The sequence below is a fragment of the Dromaius novaehollandiae genome, chromosome Z (genome assembly GCF_036370855.1).
Source record: "Dromaius novaehollandiae isolate bDroNov1 chromosome Z, bDroNov1.hap1, whole genome shotgun sequence".
NCBI lineage: Eukaryota > Metazoa > Chordata > Aves > Casuariiformes > Dromaiidae > Dromaius > Dromaius novaehollandiae.
Genome location: NC_088132.1, coordinates 49,444,228 through 49,458,752, shown reverse-complemented (window position 1 = coordinate 49,458,752; position 14,525 = coordinate 49,444,228). Strand labels below are relative to the sequence as shown.

Genomic DNA, 14,525 nt, shown 5'->3' with positions numbered 1-14,525 from the left:
AAAAGGTTTTCGCTTAATCTGAAATAGCATCTGTTAATAAAATAGCAAGCAACTCATGTCATTTATAAGAGTAACTTATTATTTCATATCCAGGAATACAAGTATTTGTATAATGTTCTGAATATTGCTTTTGTATGTGTTCAAAAAAATCAGTTAGCTCCTGTAAATTATTTTATTGGTGATTGACATTCAGAGATCACTTAGCTTTGTAAGACTTTATTCTTAAAATCTAAAAATAGTTACTGAAATTTTTTTCATTTGTTGATCTTCATTTTAGTTTGTAGTTAAAAATAGTAACTAAGTTTCAGAAAAAACTACAGCTGTAAAACAGAAAGCAATAGAGTTGAAAAACAGAATAGACTTTTCTTTTAAAGTTTTAACCTCTTTAGTTGAATAGCAGGAGCTATTTATGTGCACGGTGTTGTTTTGTCATACATGGTAGCAATTCCCATGCTTAATGGAAAAGTTTTCTTTGTTTTCCTTTTTCATATTGCATGCCTTTTCATTCCTATGTTTCTATTGTTTTGTGTTTGAAAAAAAAGTTAATGTTTGTATTTTTAAGATAGATACTGCTTTCAGTAAATTAGAGCATTTTCCCCTTATTTGTAATATTGAGCCATTTATTTCAAGATATTAAGGAGAAGCTCTTGTTTATACTGCTGCTGTTTTATCATAATGTCAACCAACTAAGCCTATGCCAGTTGGCATTATCTGGGCTGTCCTTGTCAGTGTGTAGAGTTACTCAGCTGTGCAGACGTAGCTGCAGCTTGGGTATCAGCCAGACTTGGTCTGCAACTACATTTCTGACTTTGTGAAACATCATTAATACTTGCTGTATTATCGGTAGTTATTTCAATCTAATACCTCGAGGTCAGGGTTTTTTTCTCTCCCTTCCTTGTATCTGATTTCGTAGATCAAATAAGACAATCTAGTGAAAACCAAGAAAAAGGATTTTAATATTTGGGCTCTGCATCTATATCTGCCTCAGAACATCTATATCTACCTGAGACTATAGATATATGACCTTGATCCTGTCACTTACCTCTGTTAAAATTCTCATTTGCTGTGTTTGTGTAATTTATTTACTTTGAAGAATTATTGACAGGATTAAATTATTCTCCTGTATTTTGCTGTGGAGTCCAGTGGTAAAGGAGGTACGCATACTTAAAGAAATTTACATGCATTTTAAATTATTTCTTTACTTTCTATTCCTGAATCTTCAGAAGGTAGGGAGTAATACAGATTTTCAAATATTCAAATATTAGTTGAAAAAATGGATTTAAATATTGCTGACCTGTCATATGAATATTCTCAGTTGTTTTTATGAGATCCCACAATTCATCCAAAATGAAATATTAGGATATAATAAAGAGAGAGGCAAACTAAATCAGTCAAAGAGTTAAACAGAATAAGAAAGTACAGCTGGAAGGGATTTTAAACATCATGTAGGCTATCCAGCCCAGAGCCATTCCTAACAGATGTTTGTCTAACCAGTTCTTAAAAACCTGCAATGATGGAGATTCCAGAGCCTCTCCAGGCAAGCTGTTTATTTGTAGATGTGTTTATTCCTTTTCTTTTGAATGACAAGAAAGTCTATTGTTGCTGTTAAGTGCATGGACAGTATTTATGTAGGTTTTCCACAAATGGTTTTGTAGTCTTTCTATAATAAATCTCAACTAGGCCATGGTCTCTGTTGCTCTTATATACGTCTATTTGATTTATTGATGAAACTTGCACTGTTTCAGTCACGGGTACTTTTCAGCTCCTGAGGGAATCCTATTAAATTATTTTAAACTGATCTTTGAACATATTTTGTTCTTAAAGGAATATCAGAAAAACCATTCATTGTAGTATTAGAGCACAACAACAGACAAAACAGTTCTGCTTCCTTTAAGTAATTCTTTAAAACCTCAAGTTGAAAGATAAGTACTTACTCACTTGTCTGTCTCATGTCCAAAATTTTCTGTTGTCCAATATGTCCAAGCATACATTCTCTTCTACAAGAACATGCGTAGCAGGATTTAGCAGTCAGTATAGGGGCTGTGTGTCCCAGTAGTAATTTTCCAGTAGAACCTTAGTTAGGTGGCTTTTGGCAACTGAATTTCATATATTGCCACTGTGTGTGCAATATTCTTCCAGCTTATACTTCTGTCAAAACTACATACAAACATTGTGACTTTGCTGTGGTTGCACATGTGATCAGAGGAATAACTTACTTCAGAATCATTGCATAAAATATTTCTACATGGCACAGAGAAGTGTTTCATAGAGAGATCTGACTTACCGTTGAATCGACTAACCCCAACACTAGCAGTGGTGCTCTACCCAGCCAATATTAAGTAAAATGCTAGCACTGGTGAATAAACAATTTCCTCTGTCTTGCAATTCTTGCTGTGTAGCATGTTAAAGAAAGAGCTGTATATTGTCTTGATACATCCTTAAGAAAATACATTATGATTTTTTTTATCTGCACATGGCAATTTTGTGCAGGTTCAAGGGAGAAAAGAATAAGGCTAATATCCATGCTTTGTTTATTCCAAGTATGCAGCTGCTAGTCTGGTTGGAATTTTTGATAGCATAAGAAAGTTTCCTGCTACCAAATACTGCTTGCCAAAGTTTTTCTGAACAGGGAAGTAGCACCTTGCATCCTTTCCCTCTTTTGGCACAGATGTACACAGCTAGTCATAATGGGGGCTTTAGTTTTGTAATGATATCTTTAGGAAAAGAGAATCCTAATAGGAGGGGGAGAATCAGATCTCTATCATAGCAAAGCAAAACAAAAGGTTAACTAGCATAAATGCACTACTTGAACTCCTACAGTTAAACAAAACCTAATTCAAAAAGAAAACCCATTTTGTACTTCTAAGCATTGATCCCATTTTGTATTTACATGGCTATTTGTTTTAGAGTATATGTTTCCAAATAATTTTTATTTCTCCAATGCCAAATCTTGATGTGGCATCAATGGCATATGAATTTTATTGACCAGGATGCAACAGTTAGTTAGCTTCTGAGCAGAGTGAAAAAAAGCCAGTGAAGAAATGATTTGGCAGTACAGTAGGATTTTGTCTAAGGATATTCTTTAATATTATCGCTAATATAGTATCTATGTGAATTTGTTATACAATATCAGTCTATAAATGCTCTTTTTCTTCCTTTTAGGCTTTCAGATGTGAAATAGCTAATCTATTAAATGCAATTCTTGGAACCGTAGTGGAATATTGGATCCTCTCAGGTTTCCTTATGGACAGAAATGTGTTTCGTCAAGTAGCTGATGATTTGGCACAATACATTGCCATTTCATGTGATGGTGAGTGTATGAAATGCATCTCGGAGCCTTTTAATCAGGTACACTAAGGTCCTAACTAAATCTTTGATTTATAGTCATGTCATATTTTACCTTCTGTTGCAGCCACACAGTCTCATGATGTGATGTGTATTTATCTAAGAAACGATGTTTTATTTTCTGTGTGTGTGTGTGTGAACAGGTGTGCAGCTCTGTCTCAAGCGAAAACCAAGTAGAACAGGCCTTCCTTTTAAGATTCAGCTAAATATATCTTACTAGGTTTTAACGTGGAATCAAGATTACACAGTGTGAAAAAGAAAGAAAATACAAGTTCTATCGAGCTCAGTTTTCAGTTTAGGAAGAGATTTAAGCATATTATAATAGGCCATAACTTCAGAGAGACAACTGGAGACACCTTAGCTGAGGCTAATTCTCAGATGACACTTTAGCTTTTCACTCAGCAAACTCAATCTTCTTTGTTAAGGACACTTCAATGGTAAGTCCAAAAGTTAACCTGAACTCTTTGACCCACGCAGACTTCAAATGGAAACACGTCAGTATCTCATTCCAAATCCTTAGATTGCTAGCCAAAGAATTTGGGGAGAAGGCATGGAGGAGGGGGTGATATGGATATCGTATCACTATTCCTCCTGTTCATTAAATAGGCTAGATAAAGAGGAATGCCACAACCCAAATGAACCATCAGCATCCAACATGGAACATCTGTTGGGGTATCTGTTCAGCAACTAGGGGAAGAGGAAACTAAAAAGACCAAAAAAATCATCTCAAGAAAACAGCTGAATAGTTTTTATTTCATTTTCAAACGTTATTTCCACCAAAGCTCTTGTGATTCTTTTTGTGGTTTTTTTTGTTTGTTTGTTTTTTGTTTTAATTAGAAAGTAGGGGGTGGGCTGTGATTCAGCTATTACATCTGTACGGGTATCTCGGTTTCAGTCATTTTCTCTAGAGACAGGTGCAGGCTTCATGTAAAGAGTTGTTGGCTTCTCCTACCTGGAAACTTGACAAGAACTGTCCTGAAAACATTCAACTAAAATCTTAGTCTCTAGACAAATACCTGTATTCCAGTCTCACAAAAAGAAAATGATCCGAAGCATTATAGCCTGCCTTTGACCTTAAAAGGCTAGAGCAGTTGGAACTTTATAGCTGAATGGTGCCGTTAGTATCTATAAGTATTGCAGCCTCTCCAAAGGATTTTCTAGCTTTAATAAGCTGGGGAGAATCTTGTGTATATATTCTAGTAAGACTTTCTCACTTGTCTGTGAACAAATGGAAAATGATACTCTTTATGCTGTCCTTCACCCATTCAGAGCATTCACAAGAATAACGATCATAGTCCGGTTATAAAGAATAAAGGTTCTTTGACTTACTGATGATCACTGCCACTTAGTTCAGTCCACAGCACTTAAAGCCCCCCAAATTATTGCAAAATTCTCCTCCTAAGATTCTGTTAACCTTACAAGAGAAAACATCTGTACTTTTAAATCTTGTTCTTCTATTTTAATTGAGTCTATAGATCAGTTACGGAGGAAGCAGTTCTCAACAGAACAAAATACTCCCTGAATATAGTAGACTTTCCTCATCTTGGCAGACCTTGCTTTCCACCAGTTTCAGTGACTATTTTGACAAAATTTTCTTGCTAGAATCAAAATACAAAGATCAGCCTAACAAAACCCAGCCATTCTGTCTCCTTAAAAAAAAAAAAAAAAAAAAGTGAGGTACGCCAGACATAACCCCACATTCCTCTACAATAGTCTGTCATGTGTGTGTGTATATATTTTTTTTTCTTTTTTTTTAATAGTATGAAATATTTAGAACATCAGAATGGTGTTGAACTTTGCTTAAGGTCACTTTTCATGTAGAATTTATAGATCACCCTGCATTATGCTGATTTCTTTGTTCACATTACATACATTTTATCTGAATTGTATTTGCATTGTTTCAATTGAATTTTTAAAGATGATCACTCACATAACTTTCCCAAATAAATAATTTCCTTCTAAAAAAATTGTGGGGCAACTTTTATATGATTGTATTTAGAGCATTTGAAAAAAAGTTCATTAATATAAGCAGTATTTTGCCTTTTAAAATCTGATGAGTACTGTCTCAGAAACTGGACTTGTTATAAGATGATGGATAACATACTGCAATTTTAAGGCTTTTTTTCCCCCCCTTTGCCTTTATCCAGATTTTTCAATACATGAATTAAAAACGTTCATTTGTTCCATACCATCTCTCTGGCTTCAAATGTTTGTTGCAGAAGCAGTTTTTAAAAAAATATGTTTACAGAGGAATATACCTATTTCTACAGAACCTCTTTCTCTCCAGAAAATAGTAAGTAGCTCTTGTACTCTGTAATAACCTAGCACACTTAAGTATGCAACAAGTAATAGATTCATGAAAGAGTCTTGAAAAACATCTCCTTTTGTTGTAGTTTAAGGTCATGCTCATTGCGTGCATCTTATTCCACCTGTGCAAAGCTCTACTGCATTTAAATTGTTTTACCTGAGATCAGGGTTCAAAATAATGGTAAAATTTTTCTTGCCAAACAATCTGTAATACTTGTATGAATTAATCTGTTTACATGCAGGTAACGTGAAAAGTCATAGTGCAAACTTTTTAAAATTATCTTTGCTGTAAATGCTTTATTGCAATATTATATTTGTAATCAAGGAAAATGCCAAGCATTGCATTACTTACCCTAATTTTTTTTTCTTCAGATTTTTTTAAAGACATGATTTTCTGTTATTCTGCTATGTCCAGGCAGTTGTTTGATATCAGATTTTGTGATTCTTAACCACAGTGACTTCCTGTAAATTTCTTCTCTTAAAACTTTTCTCCTACCTGCAAAATTTTCCTGCCTTCAAATCACAATTTATGATAGTTGATGAGGAAATACACATGAAAACTGTTAAAGAAATTTTCAAAAGCATGACTCCTGGGAGGATGCAGACAAATCAGGGAGAGGACACAGTAATGACATACCCTAACTTACAGTTGCTTTTCAATAATCTTAATATTAGTGAGTAACCACAATATGGAATCCATCACTGTTTCTCTATGTCCTAAAATTCTACAGGTGAAATCAAAGCAAGACAACTTTACACTTTCATACATTTTTTTAAACAAAGGTTTCCTTGAATTTTATAGGAACTTATTATGAACAGAGCTCATTGTTTTCATACATGATGTTTAAGCACAGCTTGAACAAAAGACTATGAGAAGTTTAAAAATAAAACAACTATATAGCTAACATTTAACATGTTGTCAACACATACACAGTAGCAGTAGCTAATTTTAATATTGCCATCACTATTAATCAGTCTCTGCAACAAATTAAATGAAAATTTTTTGTAGTGTTTAAAACAAGTTGTTGTGCTCTTTGGCTTTCCTTGGCTTTACAATTACCTTTTTCTCGTTCCATACAGTAAATATCAAATGTGAGTTGATTTTGCCAGCTCTCCTCATATAACATCTTGTCAGCTAAGCTTTTCTATGGGTTCCCTGTAGTGCCCTCCTACTGTCAGTTGGTGATTATACAGTGAGGCCACAAGCAAGGGTTCCCTCACCAATTGCAAGTAGCCTGCAGACTCTGATCTGTTAGATACCCAAAGCCTTCTTTAAGTGTCTTTCTTTAGACATGGTGACTTGTAATCTGCTTCCACTTCTGGATAATCATTGAATGAGTCCCCTTACTGAACTAATTCCTGGGCTTTTGCCAAACCGGAACAGCTTACATGACTTTTTAAAGAGAGAGGTATAGGTGGATTGGAGCCTCTGAATTGCTGGAAAGAAACTAAAACATCTACAACATCCTAGATTATCCTAACAGTGAGAGAGCATCTAAGTGGTAACTTGCTTATTGTCTACACAAGGCCCACAGGTTTAGTCCAACTCTCATCTTAGGAGACTGGTATTTCTTTGCCAAATTGCTCCCTGGATTTGGAGCAGAAAAGCTTGTAAATACTTCCATTAAGTACCTGAGAATCAATTAGCTTTGCTGTAGGACTACAGCTGTCCAACTCAGCAGATCAAAATTTTCTCAGCTGCCAAAAAATCCCAAGAGAAAGGCCTAGAATTTCCCACTTTCTGGCCCACTAACTTCTGAGGCCAGCATAGAAGGGTGAAATGTTGAGTAGGGTACATTAAACGAGCAATATAAAAAAGATTGCAGAAAACAACTTTAAACAATCTATAGGGATCATATTTTTTAAAACTTGGATACAGTAAGCTGTGGGTGGTGAGTGACTGCTTATATAAAGTACAACAGAAGAGACTTGACTACATTGTAGTTTACTGTATACACGGTCATTGATAATGTCACTTTTGCAACAGGTCTGTTCCTATTTGCCTGCTTTAGGAGAGCTAGGGATGCGTGAGACAAGGAAGATGGAGAAAGCAAAGAAAAAGAAAATAGGGCAATGGCCATGCCCTGAGTCTCAGAGGGCATTACTGATGCTAAATGGTGATAAGCAGAACCAAGTCGAAGTGCTGCCTGATCTACCGTAAGTAATACCTATAACATCACCAGTTTTATTCTGCTTTGGGGGACAGCTTCTGACCTGACACATTTTTTGAACTTTGTGTGACCTGTTTTGTTGTCTACAAATTACCGAGACTGACAGAAAGCTCCATTGTAAACCTGTAACACCTCTAGGCTGGGGTTCCCCCTTGCCCCTCATCCTCCGTATATGTGGACTGATATATTTTCCCAATATTAAATTTAATGGAGACATAGAGGGGTTAAATCATTCATAGAATTACCTTTAAAAAAAGTTTAATCGTGGGAAATTTACTACTGTTTTTAATACAGTTAAAAGACTCAGAAATTACATAATTTAGACATTTCAGAAATAACTCTGAAATGCATACATCTAAGTATGACATATGCATGCTGTAACAGTATTAAATATATATTACCTTAAAATATAATATACAGATTTTAAACGTGTCCACTTTGCTGTCTTTTCAGTGAGTTTTTCTTTAATGAGTGCCGTCCATTAGCAAAGAAACTTAGAGCAAAAGCAGAAGTTGAGGTTTCATATGCCAAAAAGAATGGCTACCTTTTGGCTGAAGAGGTACATTTTTACAAGACAAATATTAAAGGTATTCTATTTATCTGATTTATGTTAAGAACTTTAAATGGGTAAGAATCAACAGTTTCAGGTTTAAAAATCTTGTCCTTATGGATGCTGAACTAAAATGACCACTTATGTCCAAAAAATATTTTCTTATGGTTCATGTTTCTTTTTTTCAATATCTGTTTGAAAGGAGGAATTGTATATATGGTGGAATAAAGCTGCCTTCTTCATTCCCCTCCCCCGAGATATTAAATACAGTGTACAGCTTGTGTGAGCTCATTCCAGTCCTGCCGCCTTACTTTGCTAATCCACCTCAACCTGTGCTTGGTAGGATCAACGTCTTCTGATTTGAAAGTATAATTCAGTCTTCATCTCTTTCAGTCCTAGACATTTTGTGAACAAAGACTGAGGAGAATGCTATGTTACATAGCTGTGTTAAGCATATGGACTGTTTTCTTCCAGGCATTCAGCCCAGACTATGAAAGGCATTTGGCTTTTGTCTTAGCTATACTAGAACCCAAGTACCTAAGGAATAAAACAGCACTGCAGTAATTCATTTAGGTGCCACTTATTACACAAATTTAATAAAACATACCTTATATGAGACCTGAACAGAATTATTTGCTGGAACTATTTTTCATCATCATCATCAGAAATTTACCTACATCATTTAAAACACAACTATATTAATAATGACACCTATGAGAAGGCTTAGAAAAAACTGGCAAAAGAAAGCTATGATCATTCAAAAAATTACAATTGTATCACAAACACTGAAGGACATAAAACCTCACCCTCTTTTGGGATTTAAGCGAGCTTCAGTAACAGAGCCAGACCATGCATTTTTAAAATTGGTTCCTTTTCTCTTTATTGCTTTTGCAAGTAAAATTGATGTGAATTATTATATGCTGACTTTTACAAAGAAAAGTGAGCTGAAGGACTAGGGCAAAAAAAAAAAAAAAAAAAAAACCACAAAGTGCTTCTTTTTCTATTCTTCCCCTGCCAAAATCATAAGTAGTATCTTCTGCTGAAAAGAATGAGTATGGAGCTGACAGATTTACACAGTGAAAGTATTAATATAACAAAATATACCATGTTAATCTTATCACAAAGGCTGAGAGATTTAGCCTAAGATATTTTTCATTTCTAAGATGTTTGTTGCATCATCTTTCACCTGGCATCAAGATATTCCTCTGGCTCTTGTTCAAACCTAATCACTTAGTGAAAGCAAAATAGCGTTTAGAATGGGTCTGAAGTTTTTATCATGCAGAGACTAATGGTATCTTTACCTATAAACAGCATTTGTCAGTTGCTTGCTGTTCAATTTTTCACACTTACTTCAGCTTTATATGGTACTAAGACTTGGGATTTTTTTCCAAGAGGATTTTCTCTTTTTTAATATATATTAAGACCCCCTCATTTATTTCTCTTTCCCCCCTCCCTTGCTACTGTAGCCAAGTCAGACAGCCTATTGAGAAACAGCAAACCATCTGTTAGCGGATTTGAAGTTCTGAATTATACTTCAGTGTGTAGAGGCACTCGTGCTTAGCCAGAAACATTCATTTGAATTAAGCTATAAATGCTGTGTAAAAAGAACCATACATTTTAACGTAGGTTCATGAATAAATTTAAGGGAGGGCAACTGCACTCTAAAGTTTTATTGCTTCAAAATCCAGTATTTTTGGTGTTCTGTGATCACTTGGTGCTTTTATAGTGTGATTGAAGCTTTAAACCTTGAACTGGGGGGAGATAATTCGTGTGTTAAACCTTTTGCAGTACAATTTCATTGCTGGATCTCTGGTGGAACAGAAGCTCTGTGGGTTTTTTGAATTTTCTTAAAAGATGGTTAAACAGGACAAAGGAAAATCTTACTCATTATTGAATTTTCTGGCATATAGCCAGGTCTCCTAGTTTCATGCACTTTGATTATTTTCTTTAGTTGCTATCTTGCCTAGTCTAGTGTAATCTATTAATTTTTTATGGTAGGCGAGACAGCCCTGCATAAAGCTTGCATAAGAAACAAAGTGGAGAGATTGATTCAGCTTCTCTCTTCCCCTGGAACAGACATTAATGTTAAAGGTAAGTAAGTTCTTCATTTTCTCTAGAGAACTAAAAAATTAAGCCAGATAAAGAACTGTAATAACTCCTATTTGAAAATAAAGTTTACATTTATAGTCTGAAAATTGTCTTAATTATTTTAAGCAACACAAAATCAGGACTTTAAAGCAAAAATTGGTGAAAGACTAATTTATAACTAAAGTGTGTGGTAACACTCATCACATTTTCTACTGATTTAAAAAAAGACCTTTAATTTTTTTCAAATGCTTTTCAATCAGATTTCCTTTTGGAAATCACAAATTGCCATTGTAATCACAATGAATATTGAGAAGTGTTTTGCTGTCTAATGAATTACAGTATTAACATTTTAGTACTACTTCTGCTGTTTTAAAACTTCCCTTGATTTATAATTCAGACTATGCTGGCTGGACGCCTTTGCATGAAGCCTGTAACCATGGCAGCACAGTGTGCGTCCGTGAAATTTTGCAACGTTGTCCAGAGGTAGACCTGCTCAGTCAAGTGGACGGGGTGACTCCTTTGCATGATGCACTGTCAAATGGACATGTAGAAATTGGCAAGCTGCTACTTCAGCACGGGGGTGAGTGCATTTATGCTAAACCGATTTAGGGAAATTATCCACTGTTCTGAGCCCATACAAAGTTCGTAGTGTTTTTCATAATAGTTGCTTAAAATACAATGTTATTATAAAATATTTATTTTAAAACATTTTTAAGCCAGGCTGTTTTGGTCACAATAAAAATATTACTGTTTTCACACTTATCTTGATCAGCTGAATATGAAATTAACCAGGATTTTCACATTTTTTTCCAATATGGTAATGTTTTTATTCTGCATTTTACACCATATGTATTGTAACTATATTCTCCAAACTCATTAATGAAGATAAAGATTACCTAGTCACCAAGCAGTGCTAAGGATTTTCTTTTGTTTTGATCTATTTTTACCATAGCTTGCAAAAATAGATCAGTAATTCTCTATATAATCATGTATTTCAACATAAATTTGTTCAGCATTTATGAAAATTAATGTGATGGTCTTTGAAGAACACAATTAGCTTGGTAATTAGTTTAAGAAAGGACTCTATATTGTAATTGTGATAACTGCTGTTTAGGGATAATAGTGGGAGGGATGCCTTAGTTTCTAAAAAAAGATACATTGCGCCTTAGGCAGACACATGATAAATGTTTTGAACAATATTTTTCCTTCAGTGACAGGGAACATGTATCTTGTCTTGAAATATACTGTATCAATATAATTAACATAACATGTTTTTAAAAAAGCAACTGTAAAGAATGGACTTGGATATCAACTGCTTTTATTCATTTATTAAAATTTGTGATATCCTTACTGTTGACCTACTGTGTCAATTTAATCTCTGTGCATCGTATCTTGAGTCCAGATTTTTTCAAAAAAAAATTATTCCGCATACAGCCATAAGGCAAAAGAATGCACTGTATTTAGATGGCCTATTACTTAATTAAGCCAGAGAAACAAAATTTTATTGCATTCTTGGCATAAGATCTCTGTATTTGCAGTCTTCTCCTGCCCCCTAAAGGCTATTTCTGTATCTGTTGTACAAGCACCATCTCATAATCAATACATTCCTCTGCAGTTCTACCTCTGTGTTTGCTGAGCCTCAGTTGTGTAGCTCCCAGGTGTTTTATATATCTACTGAACCATGTATCTGACATGCCAAGCCAATACCTGGGCTCACTTCAGTCGGTCCAAGTGACGCAATAGCCAATACTATAGTAAGCCCAGCTCCTCAATTGAAAATGGCAGTGCACTGACAGATGTGCCTTTTTTCTGGGCTGTTGTGAAGAATAGGTGGTAGATGATCCTGTTGTCCTAGGGGAAGAGATCTACTTGCACTTGCATTCATCAAGGTTTTCTGGCAACTCTACAGGCTGCATGTACCCTTATCCTTACCTTTGTCACACTCTGGGTTTTGGCCTGTCAAATAGCTGACAACAGTATGGTAGAAAGTGTGTTACACATTCAGTGTGTATTTACTCAGCTCAGTAATTTAGAGTACATCCCTGCAATATCTTTTTACTTTTTTTCCATCTAAAAATGCTTCAACTTGCAGAAGTTCATTATTTTACATAATCAGAGATGGATTAAAACAGTACTGCTGTAATCACACTCTAATAATGGGGTAATATGGTGAAATGCCTCTTGTAATTAAAATATATTTTTGAAAATACATTCAAGTTATAAAATTGCATCATTACTTTATCATCATAGCCCAAATTTACATAAGACGATTTCTGTTGCATTCTTCTATGAAAATCACCACCTGTAGTGTGTTAACTCCCTTCATTTTTTCTTACTGGTGTGGCATTTCATAAACTTATCAAGACATCTGCAAACTGTTTAAATATTAATAGCTCCATTGTACTAATAAAAAGGAAATACTAAAAAGAATCTAGTACAATCTGAACAGGTTAAACATTCCCATTTAATTACTTTATATCTATTTATTATAGTGTTTAACTTTTGCATTTCAGGAATTTGCTAAGAACAAATTTTGTAACTTAGTTGTTGAGGGAGACTAGGATTCCTGCCAAAACAGTTTATCTTGCTTCATAGCCCAGGACAAGGTGAGCCACACCATCCAGAAAGGTAAAATAAAGACCATCATAATGAAATCCCTATAATTTGGAGTTAGTTTCAGCAAATATAGTAGCCTGTAAAACGCTTAATGAAATTTGACATCAGCAGTAACATTCTGCTTTTACATTTTCTATATATTGCTACTTGAAATTTTAGGAGAAGACACATTTGAATTTCTTTTCCATTTCTACGTAAATAATGTTTGTCTTTCAACCTAGCACAATCAGTAAGAAAATTAAGGTAAAAATCATAAAGAAACTGTTCTAAAGGTTCTCTCTGCTTCTTTTTGATTATATTGTAAATATATGACCCATCAATTGCATCCACACAACTTCGTACAAAAAGGAATTTACACGGACTCCTAGCTGCTGACAAAAAACAACCCAAAATCTTGTTCAACTGCCAAAATGAATATACTGTTACTATTGTGTTTTCCCTGCAGGACCAGTGCTTCTACAGCAGAGGGACTCCAATGGAAAATTGCCACTGGATTATGTTGAGTCCCTACCAGTAAAACAAGCACTTTTGAATATTGCTCATCCAGAAGAGACAATTGAAAGCTTCTGTGAACGCATAGAACAAGACTTCCACAGTCAGCAGATAGAACTGTGGTTAATTTTATTTAATAAGATGCTGCTAAATTTTTGTTCAGTTTATAATCTGTCTTCACCCTTTACTTTAGCTCTCAGAGAGGTAATCTGTTCAAATACACTTCCAGTAATGGCTAGTGATGACTCTAAGTTGAAAAATATATTTTCTGCTGATTGGTTAGTAGATACATATCTTAGAGAGCTAGAAACTTTTCAGAAGCTTCCACAGTTTCTTCAAGAAATACCTGCAAACATGGTTGTTTTTTCTGGAGAACAGATGAAGGCTTTATTAGCAACACTGGAAACTATGGCAATGGCAAATCAGCTCTCTACTTTACGTCTTTTCAACAATTAGCTTCCAAGCCAGTTCCACTGGTTAAGTCTTGACTGTTAACCATTGGTATTGGGCTAACGTTATTTCTGTGGCAACTAAGGAAGCAGAGATTTCACAGCTCTACATGAGACCATAGTAGCACCTCCCATGATACCAGTACTTCCTCTAATGGAACCTGGAAGTGAGATGCACTGATTGAGTACGTTGTTTTAGCCAAAACTTTTCCAGTGCCAATGCCTTCTACTTGTCAGACAGATCTGGATGTCTGTGATGAGCTCAGGAGGGTGCTATGTCATTTGCACTAAGTTAAACTTTGCTTTTTCTATTCTGGAAATCTTTGTTACCACTCCTGTGCCTTAGTCCACTTTAGTTTTCAGAGATAGCAATCCTAAAGTTACCTGAATTTGACACATACAAGCCACTTTTCCTTAAGATATAAGTATATATCTACATATTTTAATAAACTTTAATAAACTAATGTTCTGAATATCTGTCAATAAATTAAATACATGGAAAAACAA

General features: G+C 34.8%; 1 protein-coding gene across 3 annotated transcripts in view; it reads left to right on the top strand.

Annotated features, from left to right (window-relative positions):
• LOC112980270 (SMC5-SMC6 complex localization factor protein 1) overlaps window positions 1-14,525 on the top strand; it is a 38,061-nt gene extending 23,536 nt beyond the window's left edge. For all 3 annotated transcript variants that reach the window (XM_026094991.2, XM_026094990.2, XM_026094989.2), the window contains exons 12-18: window positions 3,163-3,310; window positions 5,493-5,638; window positions 7,640-7,809; window positions 8,277-8,410; window positions 10,372-10,464; window positions 10,859-11,041; window positions 13,523-14,525. In XM_026094991.2, the coding sequence (XP_025950776.2) occupies window positions 3,163-3,310; window positions 5,493-5,638; window positions 7,640-7,809; window positions 8,277-8,410; window positions 10,372-10,464; window positions 10,859-11,041; window positions 13,523-14,025 (1,377 nt within the window). In that variant the 3' untranslated portion in view covers window positions 14,026-14,525. The remainder of the gene's footprint in view (window positions 1-3,162; window positions 3,311-5,492; window positions 5,639-7,639; window positions 7,810-8,276; window positions 8,411-10,371; window positions 10,465-10,858; window positions 11,042-13,522) is intronic.